Source organism: Pristiophorus japonicus, chromosome 18 (assembly GCF_044704955.1).
Source record: "Pristiophorus japonicus isolate sPriJap1 chromosome 18, sPriJap1.hap1, whole genome shotgun sequence".
NCBI lineage: Eukaryota > Metazoa > Chordata > Chondrichthyes > Pristiophoridae > Pristiophorus > Pristiophorus japonicus.
The window spans coordinates 28,957,356-28,984,276 of NC_091994.1; the positions used below are offsets into that span (position 1 = coordinate 28,957,356).

Here is a 26,921-nt window from a genome sequence, read left to right on the forward strand (position 1 = left end):
TTTAAACTAATATAATTTATTTTAAAATGTACTACTTCACATATGTGCTAGCTCACCTTAACATTTCTGTATATTATGTCAATGGAAAAATATAATCTGTTCCCTTATTTTGAGATTTCAGTGTCTCTTTTTGAATAAACAGCTGTTCCCCTCTTTTCATATTGCGATAATTTATCTTTATGATCATCTGGCTACAGTACACCATGATAAATGGCTTGTTTGCAGAGTTGGTGAGGCATCCTGTGCATTGTAGATAGGTACATAAAATCCCATGCCTTGCACAGACTCAGCTTCATCAAGACAGTAAGATTTTTTTTGACGTGAAAATCTTTGTATATTCAAAAGCATTAGTATTTGTCTTAAATGAATTAATTCCTTTTTCTGTGTTTGAGATAGCTATTACTTCCTGGGGTAAATTATAACAATGCCATTAGACAAGGCTATTCAGCTTTGAATTTATTTGCTTATTAAAGCATATTGTACTGTGCGTGTAATTTGTATATTATGATTGTTATAAAAAGATGTAGATGGAAAGAAGTACACATAATTGCTTTAGTAATAGAGTTTTTTGATGAATTGGGAAATAAGTGTTTTTTTAGCTTGTGTGAAATGATGCGGAGAACTACAGGAACATTTAGCAGGTCATTACTCATGACATAATAATATCTTTGCAAGGACATCCTTTACAAAACACAATAAAAACATTCAGCAAAACAAAATTACAACAACGGCATAGTATCATTTTTTTCTTTTTTTTGTAAGCAAAAGTGATTGTGATGTAAAAGAGAAAGTCCCAAACAACATGTTTTTCATATATATATAAAAAAACAAAATGTTCATAAATCAGTTTCTTTTTAAAATTAAAATACAAAGTCGCTTCAAAGAAGGCGTATAAAGAAATAATGTACAGCCACCTTAGTATCTGATAACAGGGCAATAATGCAATATGGGCAAACCCGAGTAGTTGTCCACTTAATTGCCTATTGAAGGAGCTGCACATTCAGGTGAAGATCCAAACAGGATTTGATTATATACTATCGTATGTGAAATGATCCATCAACATAATCCATAGAAATATCTGAATTATGTTTCCAAACAATGTTTCCAATATTAAAGAATGATTTAAATATTCCATTTCTCACAGAAAAGAACTACAAATTTTCATAGGCACATATAACTGATTGGCTGGGAGTGTTTCGAACAAAGGTCAAATACTCGCTTGACACAACTCCATTAGACCACTGTGTATTAATAAGTTGAGCACTCAGCATGTTTGAATTTTAAAGACCATGTTCAGCCAACTGGTGATAGGGTCATGGGTAAATAAACCGGCAAGAAATTGCTGGGCATTTATGTGTTATGTGCTGCATATGTGGCATTAAGAAACATTCTTCTCATTTGTCAATGCCAATGGTAAAACACCTGAGTGGAATGTCTAGAGAATGGATGGGAGTGAAATTGGACCTTGCTTTGGCTGTTTTTTGGGCTTGAGACGGGTCCACAAACTACCAATTTTGTTGCCAATTGCACAGAAAGTGCATTGATCGGCATATTGGTTAGGGGTCCCTTAGTTGTTCTGGATACCTACCTGAAACGAGTGCTGGATTCATTGCCCATGCAATGACGGGCCTAACAACCGTTTTAGGCCCCTTTGCTAAATTGGGTCATGTCTGACTGCAACAACTGTGCTGCAGACAGTTTTCTTATGCCTTGAAGCAGCCAAACCAGCAGTCAAAAGGGCCGCTGGAACTATAAAGGGATTTTACTTGCCTGAATGTGGAGTCGGAGGAACAGGAATGATTTCACCTGGTCCTCTTGCATATCCGTTTCAGAGTGTCAGTCCTTTCTGCCACTGAGTTTATACCCGAGCTTAGATATGAACCAATTTCTACCACCAATATGTCAAAAAACTTTCAGCAAATCAAGTAGGTAACAATGCATTTCGATGGGCCATACCAGTCAAAGGACTGAAAGACTATTTACAGCATGCAACTCTTATCTGAGCCATCAGTGAAGATGAATTCATACTAATAATATTGAGTATGCTTATTATAACATTATAAACAGAAGTTTGTATGATTTAAATGATCAATCAGCTTATTGACTATGAAAACTTGTAATCAATGAACCCCTAGTTAATATGTAGGATCCATAACATTGAGTTTCAAACTCTTGACTCAAATCATCTTCATATTGAACTTCCTTGCACCTCCTTGTCCGCCACTCACTGCTGGGCCATCAACCTTCCGAAATGAGTATTCAACTGAGAAATTGTTTTTGTGATGCCCTCTTCCTCTGCTCCACACAAAAAGAAGCAGAAAGCAGAACAGCACCACCCCTAGAAAGGTGATGCAGCCCATTGCTGTGGACACCAGGATGGTTTTCAGGTCAAGTGTAAACTTCAGGAATACCTGCGTGTCGTTGAACGCAGTATCGTTGAACTCTGTTAGGTATGCAGTCCTGTTCGCATACAGGGCTCCATCTGAAGGGTATCCCTTCACGGTCAGCACTGCAAAAGAGGTGTCGTTTCCCCCAGCGTTGCTAGCTATGCAAATGTGGGTGCCGCTATCGTGGACTTGCACAAACCGGATCTCCAGAGTGCCTCCAGGCAGGATTGTCATTCTGCCGATACTTTTACTTGTGATCATCCTCCGTTGAGGAGAGACCCACATTATAACTGGAGCCGGCTCGCCATCAGCTCGGCAGGTAAAATAGACAGTCTGTCCTTCGCCAGCTGTGATGCGTTGTGGCTTTCTGTCCCGTATTTTGGGCTTTTGGCATGTAAAGTAGTCATGGAGGGCAGAGTCCTCGAAGACTTTTAACTCGTTGCCCTGAATATCTGCTGGAGTAGCGCAAACTGGCTGATTGTCATCAAAACTGAGTGTCTTTCTCTTCTGCAAAAGCCACAGAAGGCGGCAATCGCAGGAGAGGGGGTTATTATCCAAGCGCAGTACTGCCAAGTTGCTTATGGATTGTAAAGCATTTTCTTCCAGTGTCACCAAGAAATTGTTGGAAATATTTAACACTTTTAATTGCCTCAGTCCAAGAAAGGCATGCGGTTCTATTGTAGTAAGCAGGGTGCTAACCATGTACAACTGTTGAAGTCGTATTAAATCACGAAACGAGCCAGATTCAATGGTGGTTATAGGATTATAAGACAGATTCAACAATTTGAGATAGACCAAATTTCTGAAGGCTCCAGAGGGCACTGAAGAAAGATTTGTGCTAGTTATGGAGAGATATGTGAGGTTCAGCCCGTACAATGTTGTTGGGGTAATGGTCTCCAGCAGTGGCCAGGAGTCAATCTCCAGTTCTTTCAAGTTGTACAGTTTTCGAAAGTTCTGTTCTTCCAGAAAGCTGATGCTAAGGTAACGCAGCCGAAGTGTACTCAGGTTTTGGAGATAGGAAAGGGATTCTGCAGAAATTGAGGTCAGGTTGCATTTCTCAATGGTAAGCTGTTCGAGGCCAAGTAACCCGCTGAAGGCCCGCTGTGAGATATAAACAAGATCATTGTCTCCAACTTCTAGATGCTTCAAGTTCCTCAAATCCTGGAACATATAATCTAGTAGAATCACAATTTTGTTTTCACTAAGATCCAGGCGTGTTAAGTTGGTCAGCCTTGTGAAGACTCCGGTGGGAATCAGTTTTAGCTGGTTGCTGCGCAGCTGTAAGGACCTCAAGTTGAATAAATTGTTGAACGCTCCGGGTTCAACACTTGTGATTATGTTTTCGCTGAGATCAATTTCTTCCAGAAGGGGAAATGTTGCCAAATCCCCAGAACTGATGCATCGAAGTCTATTTTTGCTCAGATCAAGAATCTTTGTTTCTATGGGAATGCCTTCTGGAATTGCAGTCAGACGTTTCCTGTGGCAGACCACTGATTTAATTTGGGCAGCACACTCACACCGAGCTGGGCAGCTGACTGTTGATCTTGTAACGAGAACCATCAGGGTCAGACCCAGAAACTGTTGCCAGCATGATGACATTGTGTAAATCATGATGTTACTGATACAGTCTGTCATTCTCCCATGCACCTGCATTAGAAAACAAAAAAAGACATTAGAATAATTCATGCTGGATCTTAAAGGTAGCTTGGATATAATAGTTGAAGTAGTTAAAGTAACATGTACATGTCATAACTTTTCTGATTTCAGTTATGTGCTTCTTTAAAATGGAAGTTTTATCATACATCTATTTAATATATTAAGGCTGGGATTATCGTCCCTGTAGTCGGGCAGAACTTCGGCCCACCCTCCGACACTCACGGAACCTCCAACTCAGATTCCAGGGTCAGGATTGCTCCGGTTTAAATGGTAGGATTCTGGCCATTGTCCGGCTGTGAAACACTGCAGCACCACGAGAAGGTGGCCGGGTGATTAAAAGCACAACAGTGCCCGGAATTTTTAAAACATTCGTTCACGGGATGTGGGCGTCGCTGGCAATGCCAGCATTTATTGCCCATCCCTAATTGCCCTTGAGAAAGTGGTTCTTGAACCGCTGCAGTATACTTCTTTGTAGCGGTTTGGCACAACTGAGGGGCTTGCTAGGTCATTTCAGAGGGTGGTTATGAGTCAACCACATTGCTGTGGGTTTGGTGTCACCTATAGGCCAAACCGGGTAAGGATGACAGATTTCCTTCCCAAAAGGACATTAGTGGACCAGATGGGTTTTTACGACAATCAGGTAATTTCATGGTCACCATTACTGACACGAGCTTTTTTTATTCCGGCTTTATTTAATTTGCTGAATTTAAATTCCCCAGCTGCCATGGTGGGATTTGAACTCACGTCTCTGGATCATTAGTCCAGGCCTCTGCATTACTAGCTTAGTAACATAACCACTATGTTACCTTACCCAAAATGGGAAAATTGGCATCCTGGCAAGCTTAAGACTACACAGAAAGGTAAGTGGGTGCCAGCAGGGAGGGAGTTAAACCTTGCGCGGAAGTTTTAAGCTCGAAGGTATGCTTACCATTATACTTGCCTTTCAATCCTTCAAACACTAGATGGCACTGCTGCTCCTGCAAGCTCCATTTTCCAGGTAGCACTGCCGGTAAGCTTTATTAATTTAATATTTATTTTTTTCCCCTTCCTGGGTCAGTGTACCCTGCAGGTAATTTATAAAACATATAATTTTATTTAATTTGTTGTCAATGTCAGGTTCGTGTGATGTTAATTTTAAATGTGTTTAAATTAATTGAAACTGATGCTATTGACTTCAGCAGCCTTGAGGATCTCCATTTTCCACCTGCATAAACCAGGCGGGTAGGCAATAAAAATGGCTCTGGTTACTTTTCCTGCCGGAAAACCGTCCTGATCCCGTCTTCACTGATTTTAACTAACGCATCCAGACAGGTGGCAAAGCAGCCCACCCTAAGCCAGTGGGGTCCTAATTCACATATGCTAATCGGGATCTGAAGCCATCTCTGGGCCCGACGGTGATTTTAATTTTGACCAGAACAGGGTCAACCTTTCCCCCACACAACCGCCCCCCAGCAGGAGGCCAGGGTGAAAAGGATTGGGAAGCTGAAGAGGTCCGAGAAATAAGTTTTGTTTTAAACTTTCCTTTGTGCAGCTAGGCAGAGCAGGATTATTTGAAAGTAGGATTAATAGGGTGGTGGTTAAGTATACAACCACAATGGATATTTCTATACCAAATGCTCCTCATGTTAATGAATTCTACTGAATATTTTAAAATTCTTATTGTTGTTTTCAAATCCCTCCATGGCCTCGCCCCTCACTATCTCTGTAATCTCCTGCAGCCCCACAACCCCCCAAGCTGTCTGTGCTCCTTTAATTCCAGCCTCTTGAGTATCCCTGATTTTAATCGCTCAACCATTGGTGGCCGTGCTTTCACCTGCCAAGGCCCTAAGCTCTGGAAATCCCTCCCTAAACCTCTCCGCCTCTCTACCTCTCTTTCTTCCTTTAAGATGATCCTTAAAACTTAACTCTTTGAGCAAGCTTTTGGTCATCTGCTCTAATTCCTCATGTGGCTCGGTGTCAAATTTTGTTTTATAATGCTCCTGTGGAGCGCTTTGGGACATTTTACTACGTTAAAGACGAGATATATATAAAAGTTGTTGTTGTAAATCTGTATTATGGCATTGGAGTTAGAATGGGCACTCTGCCATTACACAGGGAAATGTCCCATCATGGTGATAAAATGGGATGTTTGTTACACACCAGATATGCAAAAGAGAATATTGCATCAACAGCAACATATCCCCCTCTCAGAGCCCTACTTAAAACACCACGAACGTCTATATATTCCAATTGCACAATATATCCTTTCAGCATTGTTTTGAACTAAGAATAGCTCTGGGGACCATTTGCAGTGATAATGGATGTGTGACTGGATGCCAAAAATTAGAATGGGGTTTGTAACCAGAAAAATAAAACAGCAGATGTATGTACAATCAAAAACTGTAAACGGTATTATAATTACTTCATTATTACACAGACAGGTAAAGTGCTTTTAATGTTACTCCATTAAGGAGCCCTGGAGGAAATAAAATCCCTTGGGGTAGATCTTGACTTTGTGTGTGATAATGTAAAACGGGTGAGGTGAGTCAGCAGCTGGTTTTACATCTCTCCCGACTGACTTCAATGGACATCAGAATCAGGAGAGATGTAAAACGGATGACTGACTCTCTGTCACCCGTTATACACAATTGCACAAGGTCAAAATAACCCCCTTCCTTCAAAGACTTGCATTTTTGAATTATTTCTATGGATATGCATGTGGGAGAAATAGCAAGATAAACGCAGAGGTATGCATTCCTCTGTTTGCGATTTCTAGGAAACTCGTCAGAGCATTCTAAAAAGAAATAGTAATTAGAGGAAATGTTTTCCCATTAAACTTAAATCTGTGCACTATTGAAAGGAAAAATCTGTCTGTTGTAGAAATATAGAAACATAGAAAATAGGTGCGGAAGTAGGCCATTCAGCCCTTCGAGCCTGCACCACCATTCAATATGATCATGACTGATCATGTACTTCAGTACCCCATTCCAGCTTTCTCTCCATACCCCTTGATTCCTTTAGCCATAAGGGCCACATCTAACTCCCTTTTGAATATATCTAATGAACTCGCCTCAACAACTGTTGCCACAATAACTGTTACTATATTGAATATCAGCGCAATGCTGAACGTTACCATGTTTCACACACTCCTTCTGCAACTGTAATATTGGTTTCCATGATCATTGCAGATGGTTATCAAATGCTTCTGTAACCCCAGCAGTCCTATTAACTGAATAGTATAGAAGCCTTTGAGGGGAAGCTAGACAAGCATGCGAGGGAGAAGGAAATAGAGGGTTATGCTGATAGATTTAGATGTTGAAAGATGGGAGAAGGCTTGAGTGGAGTATAAACGGCGCCATGGACTGGTTGGGCTGAATGGCCTGTTTCTGTGCCGTGTATCCTATGTAAAAAGCATTATCTGTGATGCAGTGCAGGATATTGTTTTGAAAACTGTGAGTACTGAACAATACAGACAGGGGAAGGGCCAGATATGATTCCCGGTCCGAGTTAGCCAACCTGAGCCAAGTAGTACTTGGGGCCGAGGAGCACTGTAATTGGACTTTCTGCCAAGGTTGCCATGGGATTTTACATAAGAACATAAGAAATAGGAGCAGGAGTAGGCCATTTGGCCCCTCGAACCTGCTCCACCATTCAATAAGATCACGGCTGAATTGATCTTGGCCTCAACTCTACTTCCCTGCCCATTTCCCATAACCCTTGACTCCCTGCATCGCTAATTTTGCTTCTGATTGCTATCCCTAGTGGAAGGTAACAATTGGATGGGTCTCGGCAGTGCTGTGCCCCATGGTATTCGCTAGGGTTGTAAATTTTGCACAGGTTGCAAGCATTGCACAGAATTCAAAATGTTCTACAAAGTCAGTAGCATCCTGTAAAAATTATCAGTCTCTTAAAATAAATGCAAAAAGTGTATAAAATCCATTGTTGAATTTCCTGCCCCCTCAACTTCATAGACAATGTCTCGGCTCAGATCTAAAGAATAGCCATTTGATAGTAATCCACGGGTTTCTGGCAGCAGTGAAGCAATGGCCCAGTACAAGTCACTCAAGCAAGATGGAGCAATGGTTGAAAATTGGAGGAAGAAAAGAATTTCAAAAATATTACAATCATGGAATTATTCGATGAGTCACAGTACACTCACATTGCCAGAGTAGGTTGTGCTTGAGCTCTGGCAAAAGACCACCATCCTACGTGTCATATGTTTGCCATGAGTCTTGACTACACAATGATTGGCCTGGAGTTTCCACAAGGTTGCACTCTTTTTTTCAGTGCACTCTGCCCGAAATCGGCCAAACCAGCGCAAAGGATTACGGAATTTTAAGCGCAAATTCCGTTCAGCGCAAATCGAGTTTCCGGGATCTTTTGCGCTAGTTTAAAAAAACATGGCGCTGGAAGCCAGCCCTGCCCACAGAACTGGCCATGCCCACCGGGACAAATTAATCACCATTGTGAGTTTCCGCTAACTGTGCCCATTTGCGGGCCTTCGAGGCGGTTCTTAAAATTAAGCTTTTTTTTTCGGCGCAATGACACTAATAGGCACTTTTTGAAAGCTTTAAAAAACTGTTTATTAAGAAACTGACTACGCAGGCTCGAGGGGTCAAATGGCCGACTCCTGATCCTATTTCTTATGTTCTTATGTTCTTATACACCAATGTAACTAGTAAATGGTTCTATATAGTTTCTTAAAATCATTTTCAGTTATTTCAAATCCAGTTACTCACAGGTGGTGAACTAGGCACTCGGACTAAAAATGCTTATTTTTTGTGATAAACCCATTTTAAGCTGTATTAATAAAGGTGCACCAGGTTACTGCTCTTAAATACATCAAGGAATATTTTTAATGCAAATGTTAAAAATTTTAAATTATGTTCCAAAACTCTGCCTGATTGTATTGGTTCATTGCAGGATTTATATTTGGTGATATGCAAATGAGTTTGAGCCGAAACTTGAGAAAATAAAAACACTTTCCAAAACTCACGCAATATTGAATTTTACCTGGATCGCCGATTCCACCCAGAGCGGAAACTCTGGGCCAGTACCTTAAATGCAATACCTGGAAATAATGATGGACAAAAGTTGCTGCTTTCCTAAAAATGTTCATGTCACAAGACTTGTCAGTAACGGTCACAGGGTCATTTCTGGGTTGCTAAGCTCATTTGCTGAAACGTGTTCAATTTATTTTTGAGTGGCTGGTGAAATCAACTGCCGAACTGATAAGGAAAATGAAACAGTATGACAAAATCACTAAACGCGATTGCTGTGTGTGATACTAGCAAACAAATTTTTAGCAAATCCGTCTCTGCTCCTATAATGGAGGTGTTATCAAATTTAAAATCACAAGTTAACTAACCCCCAAATTTAACTAACGGAAAGAGCGGGTTATGCATTTGTTTTTTCGTAGTAATTTCCAGGTTTTTGGTACCAAAAGGAAATTCCAATCACTTGAATAATCATTGTAGATAAATAATAGAATTCTTATCTTTAAATGGAACACACGTTAATTCTTTTATAATACAGGAAATTTGCCAGTACAAACCTTTAGAAAATTGCACCTTGATACTATTAACTAAAACCATAAATAGTCTGGTTACAGAGGTAGAGCAGCGGTAAAGAAGCAAATTCTAAAGTATAAACATTTGTACTAAATATCTTATTTGCATTGATGATTATAATTCTTAAAAGCATCTAACTGTATTGAAGTACTATGTGGGAGAAATTTCCTAGCGTTCTGTTTGGGACCGGTAACCCAGTCGGAGAGGGACTTCCTGCGCCCGGCGCACAAGTCCAGCCCCGGCTGCAAAATTGGGGTTACCGCACCTCACAGGAAGTGGAGCACAATGTCACGCACTCCACTTCCTGTTGGGGCGGTATCCAGGCCGCTACTCGGATGGGATTGACAGCATGATGTGGCCTCTCTGCATAATACTGACACATTTCAATACACCTCCCCTTTCATTAAAGGGGGAAGATGCTGAGAACTCTGCAGGGCCTCTGATGGCCTCCATTGGGCTACCGCGGTGCCGTGGTACTGTGGCCGCAGCCCGGCACCGACACAGAGAGCCGGGCTGCATGATGGCGGTCCGGACCACGCCACCGACCATCAAGATGAGCTGACCGGTGAGTCGACCAAAACAATAAAATGGCGACGCGCACACCTCCCCGTGAGCAGAGGTTGGCCTGGTTTGCGACTTGCGAGGCTGGCAAATTTCCGCCGTGGGTCAGAAAAGGGTCGCCACGTGGTGCAAAGGGGTCAGCGCGCATGGTGATGACGTCATTGCCGGTTGCGCAGTGGCCCGGGGCGCCATCAGCAGGGCGCCGCACTACCGTACTCGTGCCTCCGCTAACTCCTGCACAATTTAGCGGGAGCCGGTAGCTCCCCCCCCCAGGCGAAAACAGGTTCGTGCCCCATTAGCGCTGCGGAGGCACTAATGGGAGGTGCACAACGGGGGAATTTCACCCTCTGCATCTGGATAAGGGAGAACCAGTAGATGTGGTGTATTTGGATTTCCAGAAGGCATTCGATAAGGTGCCACATAAAAGATTTCTGCACAAGATAAAAGTTCACGGGGTTGAGGCTAATATATTAGCATGGATAGAGGATTGACTGACCAACAGAGAGTCAGGATAAATGGGTCATTTTCCGGTTAGCAAACAGTAACTACTGGGGTGCCACAGGGATCAGTGCTGGGGCCTCAACTATTTACAATCTATATTAGTGACTTGGATGAAGGGACCGAGTAATGTATCCAAGTTTGCTGATGATACAAAGATGGATGGGAAAGCAAATAGTGAGGAGGACACAGAAAATCTGCAAAGGGATATAGACAGGCTAAGTGAGTGGGCAAAGATTTGGCAGATGGCGTATAATGTGGGAAAATGTGAGGTTATCCACTTTAGCAGAAAAAATAGAAAAGCAAATTATAATTTAAATGGAGAAAAATTGGAAAGTGCTGCAGTACAGAGGGACCTGGGGGTGCAGGTACAACAAGTAATCTGGAAGGCAAATGGAATGTTGGCCTTTATAGCAAGGGGGATAGAGTATAAAAGCAAAGAAGTCCTGCTACAACTATACAGGATATTGGTAAGGCCACACCTAGAGTACTGTGTACAGTTTTGGTCTCTGTATTTAAGGAAAGATATACTTGCATTGAAGGCTGAGTAGGTTGAGCCTATACACATTGGAGTTGAGAAGAATGAGAGGTGATCTTATCGAAACATATAAGATAATGAGGGGGCTCGACAAGGTGGATGCAGAGAGGATATTTCCACTCATCGGGGAAACTAAAACTAGGGGACATAGTCTCAGAATAAAGGACCACCCATTTAAAACTGAGATAAGTAGATATTTCTTCTATCAGAGGGTTGTAAATCTATGGAATTCTCTGCTCCAGAGCTGTGTAGGCTGGGTCATTGAATATATTTAAGGTGGAGATAGATAGATTTTTGAGCAATAATGGAATAAAGAGTTATGGAGCGTGGGCAGGGAAGTGGAGCTGAATCCATGATCAGATCAGCCATGATATTAAATGGTGGAGCAGGCTCAAGGGGCCAAATGGCCTACTCCTGCTCCTATTTGTTGTGTTCTTATGTAGGTGGATGTAAAAGATCCCATGGCACTATTTTGAAATAGGAGAGTTATTCCCGGTGTCCTGGCCAATATTTATCCCTCAATCAACATCACTAAAAGTACAGATTATCTGGTCATTATCACATTGCTGTTTGTGGGAGCTAGCTGTGTGCAAATTGATTGTTGTGTTTCCTACATTACAACAGTGACTACACTTCAAAAGTACTTCATTGGCTGTAAAGCGCTTTGACACATCCTGTTGTTGTAAAACGCGCTATATAAATGCAGGTCTTCCTTTCTGTGGATGAAGAAGGGTGGATGGAGCATAAACACTGGCATGGATCTGTTGGGACGAATGACCTGTTTCTGTGCTGTAAATACGATGCAATGATTTATCGATCTGTTTTTTAAAAACTGTTATAGATATTGCTTCCACCACTGCCCTTTGGTATCATCTTATGAAGCTGAAAATAAACTAGTCCATTTGTACTATGTGGAACAGAAAGGGTAATTATTGGCAGAGAGAAAAATATCTATTTTAGTGCATTCTCCTCCATTGACTGCACTGCCTGTCCTTTGCAAATGTCACCAGCTAACTTTAATTTGTTAAATGTTTCCTATATATAAACTCCATTTTTCATTTTTCTGCCTGTCACACACAGCCGAGTCTAAATTAAAGTCGTTCAGTGTCATGATTGATTGTTGTAACTTCCATTCAGACATGACAGATTTAGTAGTTCAAGTTTTTACCGGGTATCGTTCAAGATCCAGGAAAGGAAGACGTGTTGCTAGAAATGAATAGAGCAGATGATCCTCTGCGGTTATGTCAGCTGCCTGACGTATCTGCAGTGAGTTGGAGAGGAAAATAAGGCGAGGAGACATTCTCCCCACCGCTCAAGGGCATTCCCATGATTTCCCACCAGACGTAATGTCGAGAATATATATCCACCAAAATATGGGCAGATGGAATGAGATACAAACGACTGTAATATGTCCTGTGTACTTTGCAAATCACAACGTAATTTGAAAAAAAAACTTAAGGTGGGAAAGAATTGGTCACTTTAATTAATTTAAAATTCAGAACATCTTACATATCGTAATTACCTAGAATCATAGAAATGTACAACACAAAAGGAGGCCATTCGGCCCATCGTGTCTGTGCCGGCTGAAAAAGAGTTCTCCAGCCTAATCCCACCTTCCAGCTCTTGGTCCGTAGCCCTATAGGCCACAACACTTCAAGTGCACATAGAAACATAGAAATTAACAGCGCAGAAGGAGGCCATTTCGGCCCATCATGTCCGCACCGGCGGACAAAGAGCCACACGACCCTTGGTCAGCAGTTCTTAAGGTTACATATAAACCTATGAACAATGGCGGAAAGGCAAAGAACACCAAAGGGCAAAAAACGCTAGTGGGAGTTGTGTACAGACCTCCAAACAGTAGTAGTGATGTTGGGGAGGGCATCAAACAGGAAATTATGGGTGCATGCAATAAGGGTGCAGCAGTTATAATGGGTGACTTTAATATGCACATAGATTGGGCTAACCAAACAGGAAGCAATACGGTGGAGGAGGATTTCCTGGAGTGCATAAGGGATGGTTTTCTAGACCAATATGTCGAGGAACCAACTAGGGGAGAGGCCATCTTAGACTGGGTGTTGTGTAATGAGAGAGGATTAATTAGCAATCTCGTTGTGCAAGGCTCCTTGGGGAAGAGTGACCATAATATGGTGGAATTCTGCATTAGGATGGAGAATGAAACAGTTAATTCAGAGACCATGGTCCAGAACTTAAAGAAGGGTAACTTTGAAGGTATGAGGCGTGAATTGGCTAGGATTGATTGGCGAATGATACTTGAGGGGTTGACTGTGGATGGGCAATGGCAGACATTTAGAGACCGCATGGATGAACTACAACAATTGTACATTCCTGTCTGGCGTAAAAATAAAAAAGCGAAGGTGGCTCAACCGTGGCTATCAAGGGAAATCAGGGATAGTATTAAAGCCAAGGAAGTGGCAGACAAATTGGCCAGAAATAGCAGCGAACCCGGAGACTGGGAGAAATTTAGAACTCAGCAGAGGAGGACAAAGGGTTTGATTAGAGCAGGGAAAATGGAGTACGAGAAGAAGCTTGCAGGGAACATTAAGATTGATTGCAAAAGTTTCTATAGATATGCAAAGAGAAAAAGGTTAGTAAAGACAAATGTAGGTCCCCTGCAGTCAGAATCAGGGGAAGTCATAACGGGGAACAAAGAAATGGCGGACCAATTGAACAAGTACTTTGGTTCAGTATTCACTAAGGAGGACACTAACAACATTCCGGATATAAAAAGGGTCAGAGGGTCTCGTAAGGAGGAGGAACTGAGGGAAATCCTTATTAGTCGGGAAATTGTGTTGGGGAAATTGATGGGATTGAAGGCCGATAAATCTCCAGGTCCTGATGGACTGCATCCCAGAGTACTTAAGGAGGTGGCCTTGGAAATAGCAGATGCATTGACAGTCATTTTCCAACATTCCATAGACTCTGGATCAGTTCCTATCGAGTGGAGGGTAGCCAATGTAACCCCACTTTTTAAAAAAGGAGGGAGAGAGAAAACAGGGAATTATAGACCGGTCAGCCTGACATCGGTAGTGGGTAAGATGATGGAATCAATTATTAAGGATGTCATAGCAGCGCATTTGGAAAGAGCTGACATGATAGATTCAAGTCAGCATGGATTTGTGAAAGGGAAATCATGCTTGACAAATCTTCTGGAATTTTTTGAGGATGTTTCCAGTAGAGTGGACAAGGGAGAACCATTTGATGTGGTATATTTGGACTTTCAGAAGGCTTTCGACAAGGTTCCACACAAGAGATTAATGTGCAAAGTTAAAGCACATGGGATTGGGGGTAGTGTGCTGACATGGATTGAGAACTGGTTGTCAGACAGGAAGCAAAGAGTAGGAGTAAATGGGTAATTTTCAGAATGGCAGGCGGTGACTAGTGGGGTACCGCAAGGTTCTGTGCTGGGGCCCCAGCTGTTTACACTGTATATTAATGATTTAGACGAGGGGATTAAATGTAGTATCTCCAATTTTGTGGATGACACTAAGTTAGGTGGCAGTGTGAGCTGCGAGGAGGATGCTATGAGGCTGCAGAGCGACTTGGATAGGTTAGGTGAGTGGGCAAATGCATGGCAGATGAAGTATAATGTGGATAAATGTGAGGTTATCCACTTTGGTGGTAAAAACAGAGAGACAGACTATTATCTGAATGGGGAGGTTCAACGAGACCTGGGTGTCATGGTACATCAGTCATTGAAGGTTGGCATGCAGGTACAGCAGGCGGTTAAGAAAGCAAATGGCATGTTGGCCTTCATAGCGAGGGGATTTGAGTACAGGGGCAGGGAGGTGTTGCTACAGTTGTACAGGGCCTTGGTGAGGCCACACCTGGAGTATTGTGTACAGTTTTGGTCTCCTAACCTGAGGAAGGACATTCTTGTTATTGAGGGAATGCAGCGAAGGTTCGCCAGACTGATTCCCAGGATGGCGGGACTGACCTATCAAGAAAGACTGAATCAACTGGGCTTGTGTTCACTGGAGTTCAGAGGAATGAGAGGGGCCCTTATGGAAATGTTTAGAATTTTGATGGGTTTAGACAGGTTAGATGCAGGAAGAATGTTCACAATGTTGGGGAAGTCCAGAACCAGGGGTCACGGTCTAGGGATAGGGGGTAGGCCATTTGGGACCGAGATGAGGAGAAACTTCTTCGCCCAGGGAGTGGTGAACCTGTGGAATTCTCTACCACAGAAAGTTGTTGAGGCCAATTCACTAAATATATTCAAAAAGGAGTTAGATGTAGTCCTTACTACTAAGGGGATCAAGGAGTATGGCAAGAAAGCAGGAATGGGGTACTGAAGTTGCATGTTCAGCCATGAACTCATTGAATGGCGGTGCAGGCTAGAAGGGCCGAATGGCCTACTCCTGCACCTATTTTCTATGTTTCTATGTTTCTAGTCCAACCAATCCGCCTCACCAAAATTGCGACACCCCTTATACTAAAACATTCTACACTCCACCTAAAGTACTTTTTAAATGTGCTGAGAATTTCTGCCTCTACCACCTTTTCAGGCAGTGCGTTCCAGACCCCCACCACCCTCTGGGTCAAACAAGTTCTCCTCAACTCCCCTCTAATCCTTCTACCAATTACTTTAAATCTATGGCCCCTGGTTATTGACCTCTCTGATAAGAGAAATAGGTCCTTCCCATTCACTCTATCTAGGCCCCTCATAATTTTATACACCTCAATTAAGTCTCCCTTTGGCCTCCTCTGTACCAAAGAAAATGAATTGAAGGTGGTCAGTAAATCGTGTTAGCAATGTAATGAAATTGTTTGTTAAATATAATGAGAGGTTTTGATGCTTTTACATTTGTGTGCTGACCGCCATTGTTCTCGGTGAAATATTGAAACCTCCTGTGGATTTTAACCACGGGAATCAAAATAAAGCCAGCCCATGGACTCATTGTCGGAACCTGATTTTATCAGTCTTTCCTATGTTGGGCCTGCTACTATTTCAACAAAAATCCTGATGCCCTTATTGTTTCCACCAAAAACTGCAGTGTGCACTAGCTACAAGGTGCACTGCAGCAACTCGCCAAGGCTTCTTTGGCAGCACCTTCCATGACTGCCAGCACCTGGAAGGACAAGGGCAGCAGGTGCATGGGAACATCACCTTCAAGCTCCTCTCCAAGTCACACACCATCACAACTTGGACACATAGTGCCATTCCTTCACTGTCGCTGGCTCCAAAATCCTGGAACATTCTACCTCACAGCATTGTGGGAGTATTTTCACCACATGGTTTGCAGTGGTTCAAGAAGAAATCTCACCACCACCTTCTCGAGAGCGACTAGGACTGACCAATAAAATGTTGGCCTTGCCAGCGACGCCCACATCCTGAGAATGAATACAAAATAAAAAGGCATCCAACTTATACTTTAGGACTAACTTCTTTTTCTGATTGTTCTTACCCAGTTAGTTGCCATCAAATGTGTGCTTATTGCCCTGCCGGTCTTCAAACTCTCGTCTGTGAGTCTAAGGGGAAGAAAGAAGGCAGCGGCAAGGGGATTATGAGCTCATCCGATCTATACTGGGGTTAGGCATACCACAAGCTGTGCGCAAAGTGTCTTCAAAATTTTGTATTCTATATTTTTCTGTATTTGTTGACTTAATTAGCAAGTTATTTCTGCAACTAAAATGTTCTAATTTTAAAAAATCTGTAATGTTGTCTTTTGAGTAGACGTTTAGAACTAAGGGTAGGAGGTCCCCAGGACTGCCAATATTTATAAGAGGCTTCTCACTCAGAATATGTTGAAAACCACTGTTGAGCGGTCTCATAAATTTGATGGTCCGTGCAGCAGAGCTGGTCTCCACTCGTCTTGATTAATCCTTGCCTCTGTCAAGTCCGTGTGGTGGCTGGTGTGCAACGGCCACCATACGCTAAAAGATTCTATACACAGGCAACTTCCACCCTTCAACATGTAGTTCACGACCTGGAATATTAGGTCCTTCATTGAAACACTTGTGAACTTATCCCTTTGTAGCGTGGAAGCAAGTCATCCTCGATACGAGGGACCGCCTATGATGATGATGAAACTTGATGGATGCTCTAGATTGTGATTCACCAGTTCCAGGCTTGTCAATCAAATCTAATGCTGCTTTACAATTTCTTGTCGACAAAATGGCAAAGATGCAATTTTTATCGTACAAGGAAGTTAATGAACTGTTGAAGATAAGCTCAGTTCTGGTTAGGTGTGACAGAGCCATATCTCTTCATGTTAGCTGAGTGTGTTATCCTGATTTTGTGAGCATCACTCATTCCAACATATTATGGAGGTATTGGTACAGAAATTGCGGTTGGAGGCTTCGACCTGAAAAATATCTATGAACTTACCTGGTGGTCTGGGAGGTTCGGAGACTTAGGTGCTTCACACGCGTCCCTGGGATCACGTGGGCCGGCCCAACCAATCAACGCAGGGGTATTCCCATTCATACTTATGGTGATTCCGTACAAGTATGAATGGCAATACCCCCCAAAATACAGAAACACTTAAAATAAATAAAATAAAAACATTACATATTTAAAATTAATCAAAATGGAATTTATTTAATTAAAACAAAAATTTTATTTTTTGAAAAATAAATACATATTTTAAAGGGTTTAAAAATAAACATATCTTACTTCACAGGTTTTTAAATGTTTAAATTATTGAATAAAATGTATTTTTCTGTCCTTTAAAAGTCTTACACTGTTAAAAGCAGGCCTTACGCCTGCTTTTATCATTCGTAATAATTTCACAGGCATTCGCTGGGCACAGAGGCCCTTTTCTTCCGAATGCGTGCAATCTGTCAGACGATTCTTGACAGATCGCAAGTTTCAGGATTAGGCGCATGCGCTGCGCTTGCCTAAACGTGGAACTTGCGGGGCCCCTACGAGCACGTGCACACCACGTACGTGCCCATAGGGGCCACGAATTCAAGGCCAGTATACTTTTAGAAGTAAGGCCTTATACATACAAAATTTAAAACGTTGTTGAGCTAATGGTCTCTATTTTTCAAGAATAGTTTGAACATGTTGATGAAGTATAAAGTACGACTACTACTAAACTCCCCTTCGTCAGCTCAGCAGTGACGATGGGGCCGAGACATATATAAGTTGGGCTTTGCAGTGTGTTTTTTGCTCTCCTTTTTGCAATCTGCTTGAAACATAGACATAGAAACATGGAAAATAGGTGCAGGAGTAGGCCATTCGGCCTTTCGAGCCTGCACCACCATTCAAGATGATCATGGCTGATTATGCAACTTCAGCACCCCATTCCTGCTTTCACTCCATACCCCTTGGATCCCTTTAGTTGTAAGGGTCACATCAACTCCCTTTTGAATATATCTAACGAACTGGCCTCAACAACTTTCCACAGGTTCACAATTCTCTGAGTGAAGAGGTTTCTTCTCATCTCAGTCCTAAATGGCTTACCCCTTATCCTTAGGCTGTGAACCCTGGTTCTGGACTTCCCCAACATCGGGAACATTCTTCCTGCATCTAACCTGTCCAATCCCGTCAGAATTTTATATGTTTCTATGAGATCCCCTCTCATTCTTCTAAATTCCAGTGAATATAAGCCTAGTCGATCCAGTCTTTCTTCATATGTCAGTTCTGCCATCCCGGGAATCAGTCTGGTGAACCCTTGCTGCACTCCCTCAATAGCAAGAATGTCCTTCCTCAGATTAGGAGACCAAAACTGTACACAATATTCAAGGTGTGGCCTCACCAAGGCCCTGGGAAGAAACACGGTTGTGTCATGTTACCTCCACCATACCCTCCACTAGGCACGGTGCCAGAAGTGCTATATATGGCACTTATTTGCCATCTTACAGAAAAATAAATGTCATTCAACAGAAAGTTGATTTAAAATTTAACCTTTCCTTTCTGGTTTGTTAGACCACTGGAAGACTGCAATCTTTCCTGAATCCCAACCTACGTCGATCTTGTTTGACCATGTCAGTTGAATGTTTTTTCCCTGAGGACTTTTTCAAGGCTGCACAAATGATGAAGCTTCACAATTTATCCTGAGCATTAAGCGGCCACAAGAAAAATGGATAATCTATTTTTAGCTCAGCAGCTGTCAGGATGATGTAAATTCACTGCAGGGGAACATGAGCTCAATTTTATTTTCTCTATCAGTATTAACTTTAAATTAAGTCAATAGAACAGTGAGACAATGTTTTATAGCGGACTAAGCTGTATGCTGAGCTCAATTGCTCTCCATAAAGTAAGATCGATGTATGATGTTCTGAAATTTGATATGATAGCTCTGCCTAATCCTGAATCTATTTTATGAAATCAAAATTAGATTAGAATTACCGCTACATAACATTATCCGCTAATGCCTTCTGGGCCCCAAATTTATTTTTGTCAATAAAAGTAGCAGTTGGTACAGATCAATGGTCAGAAAACGTAGTTTGAAACAAAATAGCACACTAAACAAAATATAGCTCATATCGGCCCACCGGGAAATTAATCTTCGAAACACTTTTTATCCAACTTGTCCAGGTTTTTTGAATATTAATATTAATTGCCCTGTAATGATCCTGAGGGCCTTGGCTAATATATAATATGGTGTACAAACCATATTTCAATTTTCATTTGGAATTTAAATATGTAATTCTATTGGAATTCTAAATGAAGGTTGCCATAATGATATCTGTCTGCCCGAATTCTGCTTAATGTAATGTATGCTGTATTCTCATGTTTGGGCAGGTATTGGCTGTTATGATTCGGGCAGTATCCAATTACGTGTCCCATGCAAAGGATGACTTCCACAGGTAGGTCCACGCTTCCTATGAACTGAATTGCGCAAAGCATTCTGGGAGGGAATGTGTTTAGGGTAAACTTATATCCTCTGGGTCTTTCGGAAAAATAACACTGACAGACTGCGACCCAGATATTTACAGGAAGATGGGGAGGGAGCAGGGGTTAAATGTGGCCAGGACCACCATGATAATTAGGTTATCCCGGAAACATGTTACTGGACAGTAATCCAGGGTACAGTAATGTGGGGGTGATGTTACTGGACAGTAATCCAGGGTACAGTATGTCATGTTTGGACATCCCGGGAACATGGTGGTCCTGGCCATGTTTAATGGCAGTACTTAATTAGCAATTTTTTATTCTAATTCCCGCCCGGCTGGCCAGCAGGAAGCCAGCAGTAGAAAGCTGCAGCCGGGGACCATTGGGGACAGACTCCGGTAACTGGGAAAGTTTGGGGTTGATATTGGGAGGGCAGAGATGGTCGGACGGGCAATTGGGAGTGATGGGTGACTGGGAGAGATCACGGGGCTGGAGATGGGGGCAACTGATCTCAGTGGATGATTTGCGTGAGAGGAGGGTGAGAAGCACTCCTGCTCCTCCTGGCCCACAAAGAGTGTACTAAAAGGCACTTACCTGCTGGATTCAGTTGCTCCCTTTAGCTACATGGGTTTCCTGAACCTCGAGAGACCCATGCAGGAGGCGTTAAATTCAAATTGCTGCTCCATGTATCAGGAACAGAGTGTTATATACTAAAAAATACAGACCCACTTTTCCTGAGCGGGTTACTCAGACGTCTCAAAACCCGTCGTGGTTAAAGCAAAAGCAGAGAGTTCCCGCCAGATTGGGGTTAGGTTTTGCCAATTTAAGCCCCCTGACCCTGTTCTGTCCATTGTGTGTTTTGGGGGGGGAGGGGGCAGGGGTTAAAATCGACCCCTGTATGTGTCAAATAGTGCCAAGTTGTGGCTCAGTGGATAGCACACTCACCTCTGAGTAAGAAGGTTGTGGGTTCAAGTCCCACTCCAGGGACCTGAGCACATAAATCTAGGCTGACACTCCAGTGCAGTATTAGCGGAGTGCTGCACTGTCAGAGGTGCCGTCTTTTGGATGAGACTTTAAACCGAGGCCATGTTTGCTCTCTCAGGTCGACGTAAAAGATCCCATGGCACTATTTCGAAGAAAATCAGGGGAGTTATTCCCGGTGTCCTGGTTTAATATTTATCTCTCAATCAACATAACAAAAAACAGTTTATCTGGTTATTATCATATTGCTGTTTATGGGAGCTTGCTTGCGCGCAAAGTTGGCTGCCGCATTTCCTACATTACAACAATGACTACACTCCAAACGTACTTCCTTGGCTGTAAAGCGCTTTGAGACAACCGGTGGTGGTGAACGGCGCTATATATGAATTGAGTTAATGAAGAAATAAAATTAAAAGCCAAAACCATGAAGACATCTCAAAGTCCCTGAACTTATCTGTGATAACACATAACGTAGTCTTATATTGCCATTTCTGCATTGTCGCTGGGTAAATATCCTGGAAGTTCCTACTTCACACCATCACCACATGCACTGCAGTAATTCAAGGAGAACGCCCAGCACTGCATTCTTGGGGTCACTAGGATGGACAATAAATGTAGCCAGCAATGCCCAATCCTGAGACCAAATTAAAAAGGACTAGAACCTGAAACGTGATGTTCATATGTGAAATTTGGTATTCACAAAGTGTTCCTGATAGCCACACCATTGACAAACTGGAGGTAGGTATAGCAGCCTATGTTATATCTGCTGCCTGCTTTGAAATTCGAATGAAGACAAAAATATGACAAAAAGAAGTCTTCTACAATTAAATATAGCTGTTGGTTGCAAGCAGGTTCTGCAGCACAGAAGCTTTCTGACTGATCTTACTTCTCCTGAGAGCAAATTTCAAAGGTCATGGATAGATGAAACCCATTTAATGCTTCAGTGATCACCATTAACAGCGCCAGGAAGGCTAGAAGCAATGAAGGTAATTTAAATTTTTGGCGATAGTGTAAAATAGGCGAGATGGAATCGGCTGCTGGTTATAAGAGATGTTTAAAGGGAAGCCAATCCAATATTGCCAGTTTTACTCCATCATTAAAAATTAAATGAATCATTTCTCCCTTGCTGCATTGCCATAAAACTAAAGAGAACTTTATAATCTAGAGGACGCCGCTGATTATGAACTGGATTCAATGAATATTGGAGCTTTGCATAGACAAAAGACAAACATAATTTGATGCTCTTGAACCAAGTTTTCAGGGAATGTCGGAACTGCTAGTAATCAGCTGGTATCATTTCTCAATTAATTGTTAGAAGGCTCCTGTCATCCGCATACTAGACAGTCAAGAATTGGAGCTTAAGTCAATCCTGGTTCAATTGAAGTACTGATTACATAGGTTTTTATTACATTTTTGTTTCATCTGAGTGCAATGGCGTCAAACACCTTAAGAAACTACTACCGCTTTTTGATGACATTTTCTTTGTGGCATTGGGACTCAAAAGATTTCTTGCAAAATACAGCTCAGTTGGAGCGGCAGAGTGAGAGGGGCCAAAAGGCCTCTGGCCACCTGAAAGCCAGAATGGCCGTCGACTCTCTGCGGAGGGGCTGCCATTTTGTAAATTGCCCTACCTCAGGTTTGGAGCGGTGTCCGGTCTCACCGCAACGTGCACACGCCGACCCCTTTTCGACTGGCGGACACACCCTCATGAAATTACCCCTCGGGAAATTGCCCCATCGCAGTTCGGTGCCACTGACAGCTTTTGCTCTCGATACACACTCTGTAGCTTGTTGGTGGGCTGCCCTTAAAGGGGAGGGTGCACTGCCGTGGCCACCTTGATAATTTTTTTTGCTGGCCGACTGCCAGGTCGGCCCGACAATTATGCTCCCGGCAGGCAGCCTGGCACACCCTCTTGGGTGCCAGGCTGCGAGCCCAGCCAAAAACCCCCTGGTGGCCCAGTGTACCTAACTTAAAAGTATGTAGAGCTCGCAGCTCGCAGCGGCTCTCCCCTTTAACTGAAGGGGAGAGACGTTGTGAAGCGTTAGTGCGACGCGGATGTCTGTGTCGTGCTGATGACTGGTCGGAGCGGTGGACCCACTGCAAGGGCACTCCCGCCCCTCAGCCGCCACGACATCTGCCCCGGAGTCTATTAGCTTTGTTTGGAGTTAACGTTACTTTGGTCCCTGGCTCATCGATACACAAAACTGATCCAAGTCACATTCAACTTAGTGGTGTGGTGTCCCACAAGGATCAGTGCTGGGACCACTGCTGTTCACAATTTACATCAACAATTTAGACTTTGGAATCAAAAACACAATTTCTAAATTTGTGGTTGACACCAAATTTGGGGGGTTGGGGGGGGGGTGCGGGGTAGTCAATACTGAGGAGGACTGCAATAAATTACAGGCCGACATTAATAAACTTGCAGAATGGGCATATCATTGGAAAATGAAGTTCAACACAGATAAATGTGAGCTATTACATTTTGGTAGGAAGAATAGGGAGGTCACTTATTACTTGGAGTGTACGAGTCTGGGTAGGGTAAAGGAACAAAGGGATCTCGGAGTACAAATACACAACTCACTAAAAGTTGTGACATAGGTTAGCAAGGCCTTAAAAAAAGCGAACCAAGCACTTGGGTTTATTTTTAGAGGTATAGAATTGAAAATTAGGGAAGTTATGCTAAACCTGTATCAAAACTTGCTTCAACCACACTTAGAATACTGCGTACAGTTCTGGTTATAAAAATATAGAGGCACTGGAGAGGGCGCAGAGAAGATTTACAAGGATGATACCAGAAATGCGAGAGTATACATATCAGGAAAGGATGAACAGGCTGGGTTTCTTTTCTCCTTAAAAATAAGACTGAGAGGTGACCTAATAGAGGTCTTTAAAATTATGAAAGGTTTTGATAGAGTGGTTACGTAATGTTTTCACTTGTGGGGAAAAGCATAACTAGAGGCCATCCATATAAGACGGTCACCAAGAAATCCAATAGAAGAAAATTCTTTACCCAAAGAGTGGTGAGAATATGGAACTCGCTATGACAGGGAATGTATAGATGCATTTAAGGGGAGGCTAGACAAGCGGATGAGGGAGAAGGGAACAGAGGTTAATGCTGATAGATTTAGATGAGGAAAGACAGGAGGAGGCTCAAGTGGAGCATAAATGCCGGCATAGACTAGGACCACTAGAGGGCGTAACTGGTGGAGACCGGGGTTTCCTGTCCCTGTGGCAGAGACTGTCCACCAGAGGGCACTGTGGAGGGAGACCATAGGTGTGCAGGGCCCAGTATAAAAGGCTGCTCACTATGCTTGTGCCCCACTCTGGAGTTACGAATAAAGGACCAAGGTCACTACAGTTTGAGTACAACACATTACCTCATGTTCATTCATAATTGCATTACAGACATAACAGTTTGGATACTGTGCCACACATTATTGGAAGGCTTGGATTAGCAGACAAGCTCCTGGGGTGGACTGAAAATTGACTAAACCAGAGAAAGCAAAGCGTGGTTGTGAATGGAGCTGTGTTGACAGGCAAGAGATCAGCAGCTGGAGAATAGTGCTGGGGCCATTGCTGTTTATAGCATGTATAAATGATTTAGAATTGGGGAGTTTAAATTTGCAGATGACATCAAATTAGGAGACAGGCTTCAAACAATAGGGAAAAGGGAAAACAAATATAAAGAGATCTGGGTGGGTTGCAAATTGCTTTTAACATGGACAAATGCAAGGTAATGGGACTAGGGAAAGGAAATAAACAGAGGGGATATAAACTAAAATGGCTGTAGCGCGAGAGACACAGAACAGGAGAGAATGGAGGAATTAGTGGATAGCTCACTGAAACCAGTAGAGCAGTGTGTGGCAGTACTAAGGAAAGCTAACCGGATCTTGAGACATGTAGCCAGAAGGATGGAACACAAATCCCAAGAGGCGATAATGAGTCTACAAGGCATTTGCATAGCTACATCTGGAATACATCTGGAATACAGTGGCCGATTCTGATCGATGTACTATAACAAAGATATCCAAACATGGAAGTAGTATGGAAAAGGTAAACAAACTGATAACTAGCTTGAGGCTAGTTGTCTAAAGAGAGGTCGAATAGTCTGGGATTGTATACTCTGGAGAAGTAAAGGTGCAGCGAAATTATTCTTCAAATACTCAAGATTCTTAATGGAACAAATAAATGGAACCCCGAGACAGCCACAAACTCCAGAGTCAGAGGGCATGAACTGCAATCTCTTTTTTGATCTTAATGGGGGTGAAATTCGATTTGGGCGGGGAAGCAAAGCGGGCGGTTTCGCAACTGGTGGCCATTATTCATCTGGTACAATATTCATGCCCATTGACTTCAATGGAACTGAATATTGGGTGGGGACTGTAACTAGCGGCAGACGCGATGCCATCTATTTTGCAACCCCTCCCAAGTCAAATTTAACCCCCATCGAACAAAGTCCTTCACCGTGTTCCTTGTAGACTAGTTATACTACATGGTGGGGCCACTCCACTCCGAGTGGACCTTAGTTGGCAGTGTGATTGTGCCATCTACCCAATGTCTTTAGCAAGAGTCCCAAGCCATTTTGATGGATGGGCCTCATTTACCCATTGATAAGCTGCAGGTATTGCATCATCACTAACAGGCAGCCCGCCCATTAGGTGGACGGGTGGGGTGGGGGGGGGGCAGGAATTTATAATGGAAAAATGTTGACATGAATTTCTGCAAATGTAGGATTATTCAATATTACATAAAATGGGTAGGTGGAGAAGCAACATATAAATGGATCGAATTTTATCAGATCTGACTGGCTCCCTTTATGGTCGTTCATTGGTTAATTATTTTAGTTAATGGATATGTTTTCAAGAAACAGAAACTTTTTTTTAAACAGATCATGGTTTAGAATGCTTGGGGCCAAAATTGCCTCTTTCCTTAAGGAAATTGGCAGACGCGCTGCGGAATGGAGTGGCCGCCGACCTTTGGTGGAATGCCCGCTGCTAGCCCAATTACACTCCCGAGTTTTCCTGGCGGTGCCCCGATACCCCCCCTTACCGCTCCCCTGCTGCCGATCGCCGTTAAACATGTCATCACCATGCGCACCACCTGTCTAACCCCCCGACGGCGACATTCCCCTCGGAAAATCTTTGGCCTGCCAAGCGGTGCCAAAACAAGCTTTTCCCTGGGGCTCCAGTGAGGCTGAGGCCTTTTGCAGCAACAGTGCGGCTTCCCTTAAAGGGGAGAGCTCTCTGTTGCTGCCGTAATTTTTTTATTTGTCGGCCGACTGTCAGGTCAGCCTGACAATTATGTCCCCGGGTTCGGCCGGGCTGCCAACAGGCGGCCCCCTCTTGGCTGGCCCGGCCGAAACCTTCCCCGGTGGCCCAGTGGCCCAGAGTTTAAAAAGTGCGGAGGCTCTCCCCTTTAAGTAAAGGAGAGAGCTGTGGTGACGCGGCGCCTTGATCATGTCATTGCGCCAATGAATATGCACCGTCCCCAATTTCAACCCCTCAGTTGCTGTCACCGCCCCGTTTTTGCCCCTCAGGTGTAGTCACTGCCCTCGGTATGACCAACTTCCGGATCAGAACAAAAAAAAAACAAAGAGCGCAATTTCCCGAAAGAATGGACTTGAACCACAGCTGCAGTAACAAAACATCGAAGCGGGGGGGTGGGGGCAATTTGTACCCTCTTGTTTTTTTTGTGATTTGAGCTACTTAGCATGTGTATTCGACTTTATAGTCCCCACCCAGAACCAACAAAGCCCCTCACTACTGGCAGGGTCTCTTAAAATCAGCGCCCAAGTTTTGCTCTGCTAATATTACCACCAGTAATTTGTAGCCTTTAGTATTTACACGCTACAATAACTGATTGCATGGTGTCCCTGGGCTAATAGGGCAATTGTCAGTTTTCTTTAATCTGCTTGCTATGAACCAATAATGATCCTATCGAAACAC

At 43.0% G+C, this 26,921-nt stretch overlaps 1 protein-coding gene across 2 annotated transcripts in view; it reads right to left on the bottom strand.

Moving 5' to 3' along the window:
* Positions 1–852: 852 nt before the first annotated feature.
* The window catches only part of LOC139229176 (leucine-rich repeat and immunoglobulin-like domain-containing nogo receptor-interacting protein 3), a 215,367-nt gene continuing 189,298 nt past the window's right edge, over positions 853–26,921 (bottom strand). The window contains exons 1-2 of one of the 2 annotated variants that reach the window (XM_070860832.1): positions 4,972–5,038; positions 853–4,034 (exon numbers count right to left, since the gene is read on the bottom strand). In XM_070860832.1, coding sequence (XP_070716933.1) covers positions 2,178–4,034; positions 4,972–4,974 — 1,860 coding nt within the window. In that variant the 5' untranslated portion in view covers positions 4,975–5,038 and the 3' untranslated portion in view covers positions 853–2,177. Of the gene's footprint in view, positions 4,035–4,971; positions 5,039–26,921 lie in introns of those variants that run through there. The other variant, XM_070860833.1, reaches the window with a different exon arrangement.